At 47.0% G+C, this 16,736-nt stretch overlaps 1 protein-coding gene across 1 annotated transcript in view; it reads right to left on the bottom strand.

The window, feature by feature from the left end:
* The window catches only part of DCPS (decapping enzyme, scavenger), a 38,210-nt gene extending 21,474 nt beyond the window's left edge, over positions 1 to 16,736 (bottom strand). The window contains exons 1-2 of the mRNA XM_032359308.1: positions 16,486 to 16,736; positions 15,164 to 15,344 (exon numbers count right to left, since the gene is read on the bottom strand). Of these exons, the coding sequence (XP_032215199.1) occupies positions 15,164 to 15,344; positions 16,486 to 16,686 (382 nt within the window). The 5' untranslated portion in view covers positions 16,687 to 16,736. The remainder of the gene's footprint in view (positions 1 to 15,163; positions 15,345 to 16,485) is intronic.

Here is a 16,736-nt window from a genome sequence, read left to right as displayed (position 1 = left end):
TGTATTATTGAAGTATAGCTGATATACAATGCTGTGTTAGTTTCAGGTGTACAATATATCGACTTGGCAATTCTATACATTACTCAACGCCCGCCCCAAGATAAGTGTAGTCACCATCTGTCACCACACCACGTGATCCAGTAAATCCACTACTGGATATGTACCCAAAGAAAATGAAAACACTAATTCAAGAAGACATACGCACCCCTGTGTTTACGGCAGCACAATTTACAATAGCCAAGAGATGGAAGCAGCCCAAGTGTCCACTGACTGATGAATGGATAAAGAAGATGTGGTCTGTCTGTACAACAGAATAGTATTCAGCCATCAAAAAGAATTGAGATCTCTCCCCTTGTGACACCACCAAGGGACCTAGATGTTACTGTGCTAAGTAAAATATGTCAGTCACAGAAAGACAAATACCACACAATTTCATTTTTAGGTGGAATCTAAAAACAAAACTAATGACCAAACAAACCAAAAGTTTGTTCCACTTATAAAATAAGTCAGTCATGTAAAGGAAAGGTACAGCATAGGGAATACAGTTAATAAAACTGCAGTAATGACGTATGATGCTTTCTTTTTCTTCTTATCTGCTTATTGCCACCTGACCTATTTGTTTATTTATGGTTCACCTCCTCTAACTGGACGTAAGCTGCTTGAGCACAGACTTTGTTTTATATATCCTGCGCGCACTGCCTAAATGGCACCTGACACATATTAGGCCCGAACAATATGGTTACAGAAGAGAATATATATTATGCCACTTTATTTTTCAAAGAGCATGTGCATATGCACAACTGCCTACGCATGAGAATGCACAGAAAAAAAGTCTAAAATTCAGGACATGGGCGCCTGGGTGGCTCAGTGGGTTGATCTGCCTTCAGCTCAGGTCATGATCTCAGGGTCCTGGGATCCAGCCCCTCAGCAGGCTCCCTGCCGCATCAGGCTCCCTGCTTAGCAGGGAGTCTGCTTCCTCCTCTCTCTCTGCCTGTCTCTCTGCCTACTTGTGATCTCTCTCTGCCAAATAAATAAATAAAATCTTAAAAAAATAAACTAAAATTCAGGACATATTCTAAGATGTTGAAAGGTTATCTCTGGGTGGTGGAGTTATATGTAATTGTAACCTTTTAAAATAATTTTTTGGGGACATTCACTACACTTTCCAAAACAAATGTGGATCACTTATGTAACAATTACATTAAAAGCTGAAAAACAAGTTGTATCTTAAACAAGCCCCAGAGAGGTTAAGTAATTTGCCCAAGGCGACACAGCCATAAAGGGGTGGAGCTAAGATCTGAATGCAAGCAATCCGGCTCTTCTATGCAGTATGGCTTCCCCAACGCTCCAGGGCCACTGTTTCAGACCTTTCCCTAACAAACCTGTGGGAGCGGGTTCTCCAAAAAGCAGCCTTATCAGATACGAGAAAGTGATTACTTCCAACCCCTCCCAAACACAGGTAAACAGCTGTCAGCAAAACCAAAGGGCATAATAAGGTGCCACAGAGACTGGGCTGCAGACTGGGAGGTCTGGAAATAACATGAGAATGTGCAGAGACCCAAGAGCAGCGCTGCACTCCCTGTGCTTCCAAGGGAGGGCTGGGGGTGGGAGCCAGGTGGCACATGTCCCTTGTCTCTGGGGGTACCCTGAGGTACTCATCACCAGGGTACATTGCAGCCAGATGCTGGGCTAGAACAGGCTTTGGTGGGGCACACACAGGGACTGAAGGCGATCCCACTTACAATAGGAGACCATGGCTGTTTCGACTTATGTGTGTTGTACCCGCCCCCCCACTGCTCCCCACCAAAGATGCCGTGCTGGCTCTCAGGGAAGGATGCCTGTGGTGGGGTCCGAGGAGACAGAACCTGTGGTGGTCTTGCAGCCCTTGTGGGGCTTGGGGGAGCAGGGATATTTTGGCTGCAGGGATGGCTGTACCAATGCATCCCAGATGAATAAATGAACAGCGGCCCTGTACACACAGTCCTTCTCTCTGCAGCTCAGGCAGGCAGGCTGGTGTGCCCCTGGATAGGCCAGCTCTGTCCCGCCTCATAAGACCCTTAGGAGTCTCCTGAAAGGCCTTTTCCAAGAAATAAACCCACCCCCTGTCCTCCACCCAGACATGAGAGCCCAAATGCTTTCGGACGTGGAGGCAGGGCTAGGTAGAGGAAAAGAGCAGCTGCCTTTGTTGCTCTCTGCCAAAGCTCGCCTAGCCAAATCCCCAGGAAAACGCTGTTGCACATGAAACATGAAAATGCAAACCACAGACAGTCTGCTCTCCTTCCCATACACATGTTCAAACAAGACTGCTTTCCAGCCGTTACTGATGACTTCTACACGATGAGGTAATTTCTATGGCTCAGTCTGTGGCTTTTGCTCTCCTTTCATTATGATCAGCCAGTTTCAACTTATTTGACCCAGATGTGCAGGCTAGGGGAGCTGGAGAGAAGCAACAGCAAAGCATGATCCGCGTGTGAAGCCCACCCCACCTCCCACAAGGGCCAAGCAGAGCTACCCGGGTGACGGGGCAGATGACTGAGACTGGCAGGGCGCACTAGCAAAGAACCGGGCAGAAGGACTGGCAAGGGAGAGGGGCTGCGGGGCCTCCTGGGGGACATGCATTACCTTCCCTCCTCTTGGGGATCTCCCCTGACGAGGTGACCCTCTCCTCAGGCCGGCCTCATGGTGGCCAGAGAGCAGGCCGGAGGCTGGAGAGGAGGTGGTCTGTGTCCTGCATCGCAGGGATGCTTAAAGTATTCAAGGGGAGGCCTGAAGAGACTTTCAGATCAAAAATAAACAGGGATGAAGGGTGTGGTCAGGATCCTACTAGAGGCTTTGGCCGCTCCACAGCAAACCTTCAAACCACTAATTACCTGTCTCCAGGGCAGCTCAGAGATGCTATTAGAGGCAGAGGAGAGGCACAAGCTGATTTTAGCCAAGCCCTGGATCTGACAGGCTCCTTCCCTCCTCCACCTCCTCCTCAGTTCTCCGAGGCCTGGGAGGTAGAGGAGGCGTAAACAACAGGGCCCGATGGCTCACAAGCAAATTCGGCAACTCTGAATGCTTCTCCAGGGCTGCCTGCGGTGGCCTTTGGTTTCATGGTCTCAGAGGTGGCCCATTAGGAATGGGAAATGCTGCTATACGGTGGCTGTGGGGCTTACAGCACTCCACAAAGATCCATTTGAACACGCCTGAGAACTGGTACGGAATGAGATAATGGAGGCATGGACGGACAGCCCTGCCCTCAGAGCTGAAAGACCCCTACATCCCCATACACAGGAAGCAGCTATTCTGGGGTTAAGCAGACCAGTCTACAAAAGCTGTTGTACCAAACACTCAGGAGTTCCAAAACATGGCCCCTCTCACAACTTCCTGCCTAAAGGCACTTCCTTATTCACTCAGAGAGGGGCACAGGGACCCGGTCTCAGCGCAATACCCATGGACACTGCCACGTTGTGTGTGCTGGTAGGAAGGGGGCAGAAGATCAAAGGTACGGAGTATATTCCCCGCTGAGAGGGGCCTCGGACTACCAGAATTTTAGATTATCACTCACTAAGAAGTCTGGATCAGAAAAGGACAAGAGAACCAGGCTGCCATAGGCTGGCAGCCACAGCCGGAGCCAAGCAATGAAGTGGAACCAGCTATCCTGTTGGTAATCCGCCTTCACCCACTGGTCCTGAGTAAGCTGACTTTCTGCTGACTTGAGCCTCAAGACTGCCACAGAGTCTTGGGACCTTGCCCCATCTGGGGGAGACAGAGAGAATGAGAACACCAGTCTTGTGGTGTTTCTTCACTGCTTCTGAATGCAATGGCTTCTCCTGGCTTCGTGGAAACCATGAGTCTAAACGGAGAATTGACACGTGGCTTTGGCTCTCAGCTGAAGGGAGAAATTGGGGACACAGAGAAGGCAGTACGCAAGGGTTCCTGAGCTGAGGCGGCAGAGGAAGGAGAGCAGGAGTCAATTAGACCACCAAAAGAAAGGAAGAACTCAGATTCTGTGTAAAGAATTTAACCCAGGAGTTAGGAGCCTTTCCATCTTGAAATGTCTGCTTTTTGTTATTCTAGTGTCCCTCTAAGCCCCAAAAGGGGCTTGGCTCCCTGGTGTCAGGAGCTCTGAAGCACCCAGGGAGAAAAGTGGACAGAAATCTGGCATCCTGGGGCGCCCTGCTGGCTCAGATGGTTAAGCATCTGCATTTGGCTTGGGTCACAATCTCGGGGTCCTAGGATCGAGTCCCATGTCAGGCTCCCTGCTCAGTGGGGAGCCTGCTTCTCCTTCTTCTCCCCACTCATTGCTCTCTGTCACTCTCTCTCAAATAAATAAAATCTTAAAAAAGAAAAGAAAAGAAAAGAAATCTGCCATCTTTAGGTGGCTTCAAGTGATGAAACCAAAGGAGCAGATTCCTATGGGTTCAAAGCCCAGCTTATGCCAGGAGCCTACCCTAAAGCTGTGTCCATAGTGCTGCCCTCACCCAGAACTCCCCTTCAACTTCCCACCCTCCCATCACCAAGTCCAGCCGTTCCAGGGGCCACTGCGTCCCCAGCCATGGAAGGACCTGCCCCTGCACACCCTAATCCACCCGCTCCCAGTGTGCACCCCTCCATAGTTCCGTGCTCTCCATTAGTATCTCACAGGCCATTTCTGTAAAGAGCTGTAATTCACGAGTTTGGGGTCCACATATCTTGGGAGAATGCAGTACTTGCTGATGAACTGACAAGCCCCACACAACAAGGGTCATTCAGGCTGTGAAGGAGGGAGGCAGAGGCTCTATTCCAAGCTAATCTGATCATCTGCTTCTTTATTTTGTTTGGTGATTCGAGGTTAACATCCTAAGAAATATCTACTCAAGCATCAAATAAATACATTCTCAAATAATTCAAAAGTCTAATCCCCAAATCTTTTCATTGAAACATACACTAACAATAGTTGGGTATTTACTATCCCAGTCTTTAATGAGTTTACATATATATGAACATATCTACATAGAGTTCTTTTTTTACGATTTTATTTATTTGAGAGAGAGAGAGCGAGCGAGGGTGCACACACAAGGTGGGAGAAGGGGCAGAGGGAGAAGCAGGCTCTCCACCAAGGAGGGAGCCTGACGTGGGGCTTGCTCCCAGGACCCTAGGATCATGACCTGAGCCGAAGCTTGGACCTCTGATGTTTAACCGACCAAACCAGCCAGGCACCCCAAGGTCTTCTCTTGTTTAAGTATAAATGGGCTGATCCTTTATGTGACCTCTGGCCTGACAGTCCATACCTAGCTGGCCCCAAGTACCCAGGCACAGAGGAAGGGAAATGAAGGCTCAACCAAAGGGCATCAAGAACAGCTGTACCAAGTGGTTCCATCCAGTGCCACACCCTCATCCCAGGGGTAGGCACTTAAAGCCAGATGAAAACAGGAGGGCTGTCCTCCAATGACAGAAAGCCATGGACTAGAGCAGTGGTAGGCAAGCTTTTCTGGAAAATGTCACAGTAAATATTTTAGGTGTTGTAGGTGATGCTGTCCCTTTTTCATATTCTTCTTAGTTTTCTTCTGTTTCAAATGACCCGTTAAAAATGTAAAAACCATCCTTGGCTCACAGGCCATATAAAAAGCAGCAGCCCACAAGCTATAGGGGACAGGAGAGCAGGAGGGGTCCAGCATGGGCACGCTCCAGCGTGCCAAACAGCGCCCACTGGGCCTGCTCCCCATCCACACAGCACTGGGCCAGCTACTCATCCGGGACTATTGTGGAAATAGACCTACCAGTGGATGGTGAACAAAGCCCACATCAGCTCACCAGATTATCAGCCCGCCTCTTCATTTTTAAACATAAATAAGCTAACATTCACCAGACATTAAGAGAAAACCAGCGGCCTGAAAAAGAATGACCAAAATAAACAACGAGAACCAGATCCCAGAGGAAATGAGATCATGGAAGGGTCAGGAGATAATTTTTTAAATAATTCTAATTAGTGTGTTAGAGAATGTCAATTTGGACCTGTAAAGCAAGAGCAAGATGCTAAGAAAATGAAACAGAGAATCATGAGGGAAGAAAATTAAAAATATGATTGCGAAATTAAAACCTTCACTAGAAAGGTCTGGAAGATAAAGTTGAGACAATCTACTGGACTGTAAAAAGAAAAGAATAGTTAAAAGGAATAGGAAAACTGGGAGAACAGAAGCAATACACAGGATCACTCTAAGAGACTAACATCTAATAGGGTTTTCAGTAAGAGGAAATAAAGGAAACAAAGGGAAGGAAATTATCAAAGAAATAACAGAAAAAATGTAGAGCGGAAGAATGACCTAAGACTTTAAACCAAAAGGGTCCAAAAGTACAATGAATGAAAAAAAAAAAAAAAATTCAACCTTGACGCAGCTATACAATGCTTCAGTACACCTAAGATAAAGAGCATACTAAGATAAGCTTCCAGAGAAGAAAACTAACAAAGCAAGAAGAAAAAAAAGAATGAAAATGAAAAACCAAGTTAAGTGTAAGAAAATGAAAATCTATCATCAGATACCTTGTTAACAACAATGGATATTTGAAGTCAATAGTTCAGTGTCTTTAATGTTTTGAAAGAAAAGAAATTTAAATTCTGTATTCGGTCAAACCATCAATCAAAAGCGAGGGTAGGGCGCCTGGGTGGCTCAGTGGGTTAAGCCGCTGCTTTCGGCTCAGGTCATGATCTCAGGGTCATGGGATCGAGTCCCGCATCGGGCTCTCTGCTCAGCAGGGAGCCTGCTTCCCTCTCTCTCTCTCTGCCTGCCTCTCCTTCTACTTGTGATTTCTCTCTGTCAAATAAATAAATAAAATCTTTAAAAAAAAAAAAAAAGTGAGGGTAAAATAAAGGATTCTAGGTTTACCTTTCATGTGTTCTTTCTGAGGAAGTACTTAAGACTGTACATTAGCTAAGTAAGAGACTAAAACAAGAGAGACATCAAATCCTAAGAACAGTCGATCTAACCCAGAAAAAGCTGTGACAGGAAGGCTAAAGTTGAGGGCCATGCAGCAAGTCTAAAGAATCAGCTGTCCAGATTGGAGCAGCCGGAAAGAATGTTCTGGAAACAATATTTCCAGGAAGGAAGGACTTATCATGTAATGAATTATCAAACTAAGTGGCTGGATAATTTCAAAAACAGAGTAAAGGCTCAGGATTCTTTTAGCCACAATCAAAAAAATTTAAAAAAAAAAGAAGCAACTAAAAATTTTATGAAGGAAAAACATAAAATAATGGTTCAAATATGAAGTAAACTAAAAAGCATCATGATTTGAAGAACTGCTGGAATGTGAGAACAACCATTTCACCTAGATATTCAGATGCACCCTCGTTCCAGGGGTATGAGGGTCTCAAGCACTGGGCAGGTAGGAGAGGAACCAGAATCCTAGTCCTCTGCTTGAGTGTGTAGCGCACATTAATCTGGCCACATTAATGTAAGGCTGTTTACTGGTGGGCAGCTCAGAATCTACTTACAGACAAAGCACACAAGACTTGATTACAATCATGCAACAGAACATACCATAAACAATGTGAAATACAAGCATGGCGGACAGAAGTCAGGAGACAGCAAAGCAAGAGAAGGCTAGAGGCACGGATGGATATTCTTAACTGACAGAGTGACAGCCTCAAGGAGAGGGATCAAGGGCTAACAGTTGCAGTGTATTTAAGATTCCAAAAGTAATTTTTTAAAACCCTAAAAATAACAATATAAACAAAAAAATTGGAAGGAAGGCACCTGGGTGGCTCAGTGGGTTGAGCCTCTGTCTTCGGCTCAAGTCATGATCCCAGGGTCCTGGGATCAAGGTCCGCACCTGGCTCTCTGCTCAGCAGGGAGCCTGCTTCCCCCTCTCTCTGCCTGCCTCTCTGCCTACTTGCGACCTCTCTCTCTGTCAAATAAATAAATAAAATCTTTTTTTAAAAAAATGGAAGGAGAGGGGAGGGAGGGTGAGAAATGTATAAAAAGGAACTAAACCTTTCCATCTCCATTGCGGAGGACTAAGAAAGTCAAAATGTGACAAATCATGGAGTTGCATTAGCTTATTTTTCAGTTAGGGTCTAGAGGAAACTACCAGAAGCACTAATCCCAGAAATTCTCTTCATGGTAGCTGCTTCTGGAAGGCAGGGCCAGGGTGGGGCAGAGTGGTACAAAAGCCTGTTCCAGGCCCTGTATATAAGCCTTTCAGTCCTATTTGATGACTTGACCATGTGACTGTATGACTTTGATGAATGGCCTAGCCCTATCACAGAGAGATCTATTCAGTAGGTCCAGATTCTGTATTCGAGAAAGCTCCGTAAGCATTTGTGATGAACGGTTCTAAATAAATCTCTGAAGTTCCATTCAAACCTGAGATACTGTGGTTCTCTGCTCTCATAGGATACCGAAGCCCACTGAGGTGGGCTAACTAGCTATCAGATTCCTCACTTTTCATTGAGAGAAACTGAGTCTCAAAGCAATTCCATGACTTGCCCTGGTGTGACCCACTGGCTGCAAGCCTGGGGTGTTTCTCATGTTAGACGATGGGGCTCTTCAGTACTCAGCCCAGGAGGTAACCTTTCTGGCAAGACTTTCCCTGTTGGTCACTGTTCAGAGACCTGAACCTCCGCTGCAATGAGAGCCCTGCTGAGGACACCCAGAAGGGACGGGGCGACGAGCCCGTGCCAGTATGTGTAGGAGTGGAGCCCACAGAGCCTGGTACCAAGCCTTCTCCTCCAGTAGCTGGAGGACCTCCCCACACTGCCCTGTTCTACCAGGGCTGGCCTCAGGCTGCAGTGCACTCCAGCACAGAGAAGAGTCAGGCCCCACCACTTCTCTGCACCAGAAAAAAGACGGTACGCAGAAATACAAGTCTGCTAATGCCCAAAACCCAGAGGAAAGGAGGCCTCAGTCAAACACTTTCAGTCACAGTGACTGGAAACCAAATTTGAGAATGAAGGCAGGACCCTATAAATTAGTGGGGGAATATTCTCAGCTCTTCTAAGGACCTGCTGGTTTTTTTTTGTTTGTTTGTTTTGGTTTTTTCTTAACTTTTAACTGGAAACACACTGTACAATATAAAACGTGTGGGGCACCTAGGTGGCTCAGTAGGTTAAGCCTCTGCCTTCAGCTCAGGTCATGGAGCTCCGGAGCTCCGCATCCGGCTCTCTGCTCAGCGGGGAGCCTGCTTCCTCCTCTCTCTCTGCCTGCCTCTCTGCCTACTTGTGATCTCTCTCTGTCAAATAAATAAAATCTAAAAAAAAATATATATATATATATATAAAATGTGTGTGAATACGTATGTATACATACTTTTACATATACATGTATGTATGTAAATATAAAAGATATACTGTTTAAAGACCTAAAATAAAAGAACACCCATGCATGGAGTGTGCAGCCCAAGAAACAGAGCACTCCCAGAACTTTGGACGTCCTCTCAGCCCTGTCCCTACCAGGGATAATCACTTTGCTGAATAAGGCATTCATCATTTCTTTTTCAGTCTTATTAATTGTATTAATTATGCATGCATCCCTAAGCAGTATATTGTTTAGTTCTGTTGTTTCTCAACTTTATCTAACTGGAACCACCCTGTGTGTATTCTGTGTCTTGCTTCTCTAGCTCGAGGTGGTGAGATTCTTCAAGTATGTAGCTGTGGTTTGTTTACTTTCACTGCCTGAAAAGAAGTGGCCCAGTACAGGGAAACACCTTGATTTACATATCAACTCTATTGTTAATTGATATCTGGATTGTTTCTAGTCTTTTCTATCGTGAACACTACTACCAGAGGAGACTCTTAGGGGAATGGAGAGTTTAAAATGTTCCTTCCCAACAAGCCCTCAGTCTGGACTCCAGGGGTCCCGGTTTTGCCTCTGCAAGGAGCACAGGGAGGACAACTGTGCCTGTAGCTAAAGTATCCGGAGTTCTCAGCAACCAAAGGAAGATGTCATTCCGAGGTTCCCTCTACTCCCTGCCCTGGCCTCACTCTCACACAGACGCTGCCTCCTCCTCTGAACCTGAGATTCCACACCCCTGCTCTACATTGGGGAAAACAATTGGCCTTTTTAGACGTGGTCTGGATTTCTGAGTCACACCCCTCTCCCTAACTACCCACCCCCTCCTTCCCCAGGTAAGAGAGAACAGAGATCTTAATGAAAGGGCTCCATTGACAGGCCACGGGCGTGAGAGCGTGAGAGCTGAAGAAGCAGATGATCCAGGCTCTGCCCTGCGCAGACAGCCCGGGCGGCACTGACATGCCAGCCATCTGGCCGGCTCGGCCCTCATGTTTGCCACATGGCCACAGGGGGAAGAAAGGAACCCTGCCTGTGGTCAGGGCCAGGCATTTTCCCATGTTAGCTATACTGCTCCACTTAAGGCTCATGCAATCTTAAAGGGAGAAACCCCATAATAGAAGATGACTAACCCTTACAAAATACCCATCATATGCCAGTCACCATGCTAAGTGTTTCATGTGCTTATTTCCAAGGGTTATAACCCATGACAGTGATGATGAAATTAATTTAGGAAGTTAAGACCAGCATTTAAAAGGAAACAGACAAGAGTGGAATTCAGTTGAAAATTCTAAGGGTAAGTTTTGTTTTGTGACCCTTTTGTTTCTCTTATATCCACATGTGTTTATTCACAACTACTGGGTCACAGTGTAAGATGTATCTCACACTGTGGGCGGAGGCTAAAACATTTTCTTTTTTTTTTTTTTTAAGGCGGGCAGGGGAAGAGGGAGAATCTTACCAGGACGTAGGGCTCAATCTCACGACCCTGAGACCATGACCTCAGCCGAAATCAACAGTCGGATGCTTAACCAACTGAGCCACTCAGGCGCCCCTAAAACATTTCCTTATGTCATTTGTTTTGTAACTATCCCAGGATATGTTCAGTTACTAACCTAATTTAACAAGAACATAACTGAAGTGACTTCCCCAACTACATCTGTGTCACACACCGCAGCCATCAACTGCCCCCTCAAGCTCCGAACAAAGCAGCCTCTTTTCTGTTCCTCTTTCCTCCTCCAGGACACATGCTATTCCTTTGGCCCCAAATATTCCCCCACCCCCCTCATAGCTCTGCACAGCTGGTTCCTTTCCATCCTGTGGGTCTCGGCTTGAGTGTCACCTCTGCAGCGAGCCCCCTAGGGCTCCCAGATGAGCAGCCCCTCTCTAGCTCACCGCCACTGAAACGCTTGTTTCCTTGTCTGCTGGCTGCCTCTGTCCCTGGACGATAACTCCAAGGACACTGCGAGTACCTAATGCACTCACCTAGCACAGTACCAAACGCGGAGCTGGCCCTTCACCTCTGTTAAATGAATACAAAAAACTTACCAAGTCTTCACAGCTGGTGAAACAGCAAAGCCAGGATTCCAGCACAGATGATATCGGAGCCAGGGCTTGCTCTTCACCTCTGCACTACACTAAAACTCAGAAACAGCACGACACTGCCTCAAGCCACACTTACTTAGTAAGTATTAGCACTAGGACAGGATCTGAGCCTGACTCCAACGCCCCGGCTCTCTCTATGTTGTCAACAAGGTGGGGCGGGGGGCATGAATGGCTTGAAGTGGCAGCCTCTTGGGGTCGGCTGAGAATTTGGGAGGGATAAAGGAGGAGGATGCAAAACCTTCAGGCTGGAAGAGAAGAAGAGATTTGCCAGTGAGTGGAGAAACAGCAGAAGAAATCAGGAGAGCAGTCAGCTCAGAAATGTGGGGTGGGGGTGGGGCTTCCCTGAGCAAGTAGTATTATGGGAAAGACATCTGGAAGAATAGCCAGAGATGACAGAAAATCTCAAAATGGCAACTGTGCAGAGGGCTCTGGGGGCCGAGGCTATAGGAACCATGCCTTAAGGCCTCTGCAGGCAGTGTTAAGAGTTGGTGACTCCAAGACTCTGAGATTGGAGAGGTGGGGCTGGGGTCCAGAAGACTGGCACAGAGGCCAAAGGGGCCAGCCACAGGAATACTGTGGCAATGCTGCCACCTCGTGGCTGTGGAACACTTGGCCCACAGGCAAAAACTGAGCAGAGCTGGTTTGTGGGTTCATTTTTCAGCAGCATTTAGTGAGCACCTACTAAGGGGTCGGGCTGTTGGGGACTGGAAGTGGGTCTGACATGGCTCTAAACTTCCAGGAATTCTGTTTCCTACACCCAGGCAATAACCAAACCCTGTTGAGTTTACTTCCCTCTTTCATAGTAACTGGCAGTATCCCACCCCAAACAAGACTGCAGGCAGAGTTGGTTGTCTAATTCATCTCAAGCTCTAGGACCCAGCACAGGGCCTACAACAGTAGCTACTATTCAGTAAGTGCTAAGTGTTTTTAAAGACCTTAATGTATCTGAGTCATCTCATATTTTACCTAGAAGGTACCAGGGACCTCCAGAGATACCAAGTTGGTGTTTATTTCAACGAGCCTGGAGTCCTTAGAGGGAGGGGTGGAGAATGGAGATGGAGAAAGAAACATGGGCATCACCACACACAGATGGTATTTAAAGACCAGTACTTCACAAAGTCTGACTTGCATGTGACTCGCCTGGGGGTTTCGCTAAAACAGATACTAATTCTGACCTCAGAGGGGGCCTGAGATTCGGACTATTTAAGAAGCTCCAGGATAATAGCCATATGGCTGGTCCACAGACCAAACTTGGCGAGGGAAAGAATCTGGAATGGGGTTAATGAACTACAGCCAGAAGATGAGCTCCATGGTCTCTTTCTCTACATCCAGCAAGCAAAGAGCGGCATTTTTATTTCTAAAGCGGTGGTTTAAAAAAAAAAAAAGGAAGGAAGAATATGTGAAAGAGACCACTGAAGCGGCTCATAAAGCTTAAAGTATTTCCTCTCTGGACAGTAAGTCTGCCAAACCCTGATCTAGACCATTATCCAGCTCTGGACATACGAGAGAAAGACAGGAGGGCTGAGCCCTGAAACAAATTTTTATGACTTCCACTCACTGTGCCTAGTTTGGAGAGGGAAAATAAAAGTAAAATGAGCTGCATGTATACTAATGCTTGTGCTAAGACAGTGAGCCCCAGACACGATCGATGAGTTCCCATCTGAGGCTCCCAGGGGATAGGGGGTAGGAGAGGGCAATACTAGGGAAAAGGAAGGAAATGTTTGGGGTTCTGAGTGGGGAGGAAGATCTGTAGTGAGCAGGATAACCGACTGCCTCTTTCAGTGCTTAGCTTTAAAAAAAAAAAATAGAAAGCCAGGGCAGAGGCCACGACCACCTGTGTGCTACCGGTATCATAGAAGTACTAGAAAAATAAAAGGCAAAGGCAAGGCTGTGAATTCTGCAGGGTTTCTCTGTGCAGCAGAACCTTCTGTATTTTGGCTGGGGGTGGGGAGCGTGGACAGAGGAGCTGGGGAAGGTGAGAGAAAACGGTGGTGGCAGAGTAATGACCTTAGAGCTTATAGTTTGGGGGCTGCCCCAAGTGGTGTTTGGCGACAGAGCCTTCTGTCCTGCTTCCGCCACCCCCTGTTGAGGGCTACATTTCCTCAAATGTCAGCGCCTGAGAAAGTAAATAAAACTGTCCGTTTCCATCAACTTCAACCAATCAATCTGGCTCGCCTGCCGCGGAGGTCCAGGCTGCACTGCCTTTGGCCATGAAAGGCTTGCTTGTTCCACGTCAAGTGTTCACATATATCTCCAAAAAAACAAGAAAAAACAGCACCCTTTCCTGGGGGTACAGAAAAGATTAAACCTAACAAAAGGGCTGTGGCAGAGTATCTGTAAAGCCAAATTATTCTTAAATGCCAGAGGACAAACAAAAAGAAGGATATTACAAAACTGCCATGTGCTACAAAGTTAATCCCAGAATTTCCTAATTCACAGTCAACCAGTCTCCTTCACACTTCCAACAAAGCTGCCTATTAAACTGAACCATCTAAAGGGAAAAAGCCCACATCATGCCTAGTTTTTGACATGGAAGCCAAAACAAAGTAAAGGAAATAAGTAACTTCTTTTTTTTTTTTTAAATAAATATTTTTCTTTATTTATTTGACAGAGAGAGAACACAAGCTGGGGGGAGTGGCAAGCAGAGGGAGAGGGAGAAGCAGCAGGCTCCCTGGCAGAGCAGAGGGAGCCCGATGAGGGACTCCATCCCAGGACACTGAGATCATCACCGGAACCAAAGGCAGTCACTTAACCACTGAGCCACCCAGGCACCCCATCTACTTTTTTTTTTTCCTTAAGTTTTATTTATTTACTTGAGAGAGAGAGCTAGAGTGAGAGAGAGAGAGAGAGAGTGAGAGAGAGAGAGAGACTGTGTGCACGGAGGGAAAGGAGGGAAAAGAGAGAAGCAGACTTTCCGGGGAGCAGAGAGCCCAACATGGGGCTTGATCCCATGACCCTGAGACCATGACCTAAGCTGAAGGGAGACACTTAACCGACTGAGCCATCCAGGTGCCCCAAATTCTTCCTCTTCTTAATAATTAAAAAAATCCTGGCAATCCAAACAAATCTCTTGCCTTTTAGCCCATGAATGCCTGCCCTTCCCAAGTCCATCCCCCTTGAATGCACTCAGTGTCTCCTACACTAGAAGTGAGTTCCTGATCTTTGCAGCACCTTATATACTGCTCATCCCATAGCAGTGTGGTGAGCGAGTGCTCCTCTACTGAAAGATCTTAGTTTTTCTTCCACCTACTGGCTGTGTGATCTTGGGTAAGTCACTTAACCTTTCAAAACCTCCATTCCCTGACCTGTAAAGTCCAGTCATAATGAGGCTACCTCTGAGCACTACATATGATAATACGTGTAAGATACTGAGAATGGTGGCTAGCACAATAATAAGAATTTAGCTAGTGTTGACAATCATTATTATTCGGTTAGGAGATTAAATGTTTTATACCATGAGTCACACTCCGTTCCCCAAGTAAACTACACCAATCTCAGCACTACTGACATTTCTTTATTATGAGGTTCCCATTCTCCGTTTTATAGAATATTCAGGAGCATCCTTGGCCTCTCCCCTCTAGGTACCAGCAGCAACCCCTTCTCCCCAGCTCTGACAAACAAAACTGTCTTTAGAATTTGCCAAATGTCTCCTGGGGAGGCGAGGTGCAAAATCCCCTCCTGCTTCCATTGGGAACTACTGCACCAGAATATGCAAACTAGTTTTGGGGAGAAACCACACCTCCTAATTTCCCACCAATGTCCCCCCAACTGCCCCACCCCACAAGAAGCCACCTCAGCCACCACTTGCTCACCACTCAGCTGCCGTGGAGGAAACAGGTGATAAGTGCTGTAGATATCATTGGAGAACTGCAACTGGAGCTCTGGGTTGCCCTTCAGGAGCTGGGCCACCTGCTCTACCTGAAACGGTGTCTTCTCTAGGATCACAACAGCATCCTCTCCATCTCCATCTCCATCCCCAGAGGTCTCATTCACCTGTAGCCAGAGAAACCATCAGTGAGCCCAGAGGCAGAAGCTCTGGGGCCTCCCATTTCTTCTCCCAGAGCAGCCATCTCATTAACCCAAATCCTTGGGGGCAGCACTCACATCTTTCTTCTGAAAGATGCAAAGCTTCTCCACTTTCTTCTATTTTAGGCTTGCAGGGCCTCTATCAAATTCTCCCCACTGTACAGATGAAGAAACGTGTCAGAGAGACTAAGTGACTTGCCCAAGGTCACAGGAACAAACTAGAATCTGGGTATCCCAGTTAACTCCTAGCTCAAAAGTTCTCATAGCTAAAATCTTCAGCAGGTGCTACAGACAGAAGACAGGGCTAAGAGAACTACAGGGAATCATGCAAACAAAACAAAAGACACAGAGGCATGGTAGCCTAGGCCAAGGTCTTCCTGGTCCTCCCAAAATGAGAGCTCCTGCTAGGAATTCTAAAGAACCCTAATACCTATCTGCCACTGGGCCTCCTCACTAGTTCCCAAGATGGTCTCAGTCTCTCCTCAATTCCTTCTATAGAGCTGAGCACATGGTATTAGAGCCGGCTGTACCTATTTGTACCAGAAGATACACTGCAACCCTGAAAATCGGGGATGGTAACTTCCATCTCTAGGTCTCCAGCACTTAGCCCAGCGCGTGAAATGTGAAACTGAATTAGAAATTTAATAAACTGTCTCCTCGGTTGGGGCTGAGATCCTGCACCGCGGGGATCCTATCTCCCACAGGCTCTATGTCGTTCCACAGACGGACGATCCAGCAACATTTGCTAGTTCCCAGCAGCTCTATGTTAAATGAATACATAATGAACAGTTTGGAGAATTCAACCCGTGATTTTAAATCTGCAATACTCTCTACGAGTTACTTTTAGTAAAGGAGGACTTAGGAAAATTAACCCTAAGTCTGTGGATTTCCTTGATTCCATGGGTAAACTTGTCTCCGGTACGCCCCCGCCCCCACGCAGTTTAGTGGTACACTCTCTCCCCCCCCCACAAGTAGTGCGATTGGTATTTTCCGGCCGAGCGCGGGTTTTTAAACATAAATAAATAAATAAATAAATAAATAAATCCGCCTCCAAGGCGGTGATTGGCTCACCGCGACCCGCATCCCCGCCCCGCGCTCCTAATGGTACCTTCCCATGGAGAAAAATGATTTTGTCCCTCGCAGACTCCCTCAGCACTTTTTTCACTCTAAAGCCGGAGAACGGTAAGCGCACAGGGGCAGAGGTACCATTCCCAACTCCCGTTCCCTTTTCTTCTATGCCGGCGGCTTCCGCCTCCTCCGCCTCTGGCTCGCGCTTTCTCTTGCTGGGTTGAGGCGCTAGGTTCGCCATGTTGCTCGGCCAGAGCTGTGCGCCTGCGCCAAGCCCAGCCCTGCCCCGCC

This window comes from Mustela erminea, chromosome 9 (assembly GCF_009829155.1).
Source record: "Mustela erminea isolate mMusErm1 chromosome 9, mMusErm1.Pri, whole genome shotgun sequence".
Classification (NCBI taxonomy): domain Eukaryota; kingdom Metazoa; phylum Chordata; class Mammalia; order Carnivora; family Mustelidae; genus Mustela; species Mustela erminea.
The sequence above is the reverse complement of the archived record's forward strand: the minus strand, read 5'-3'. Positions and strand labels throughout refer to the sequence as shown.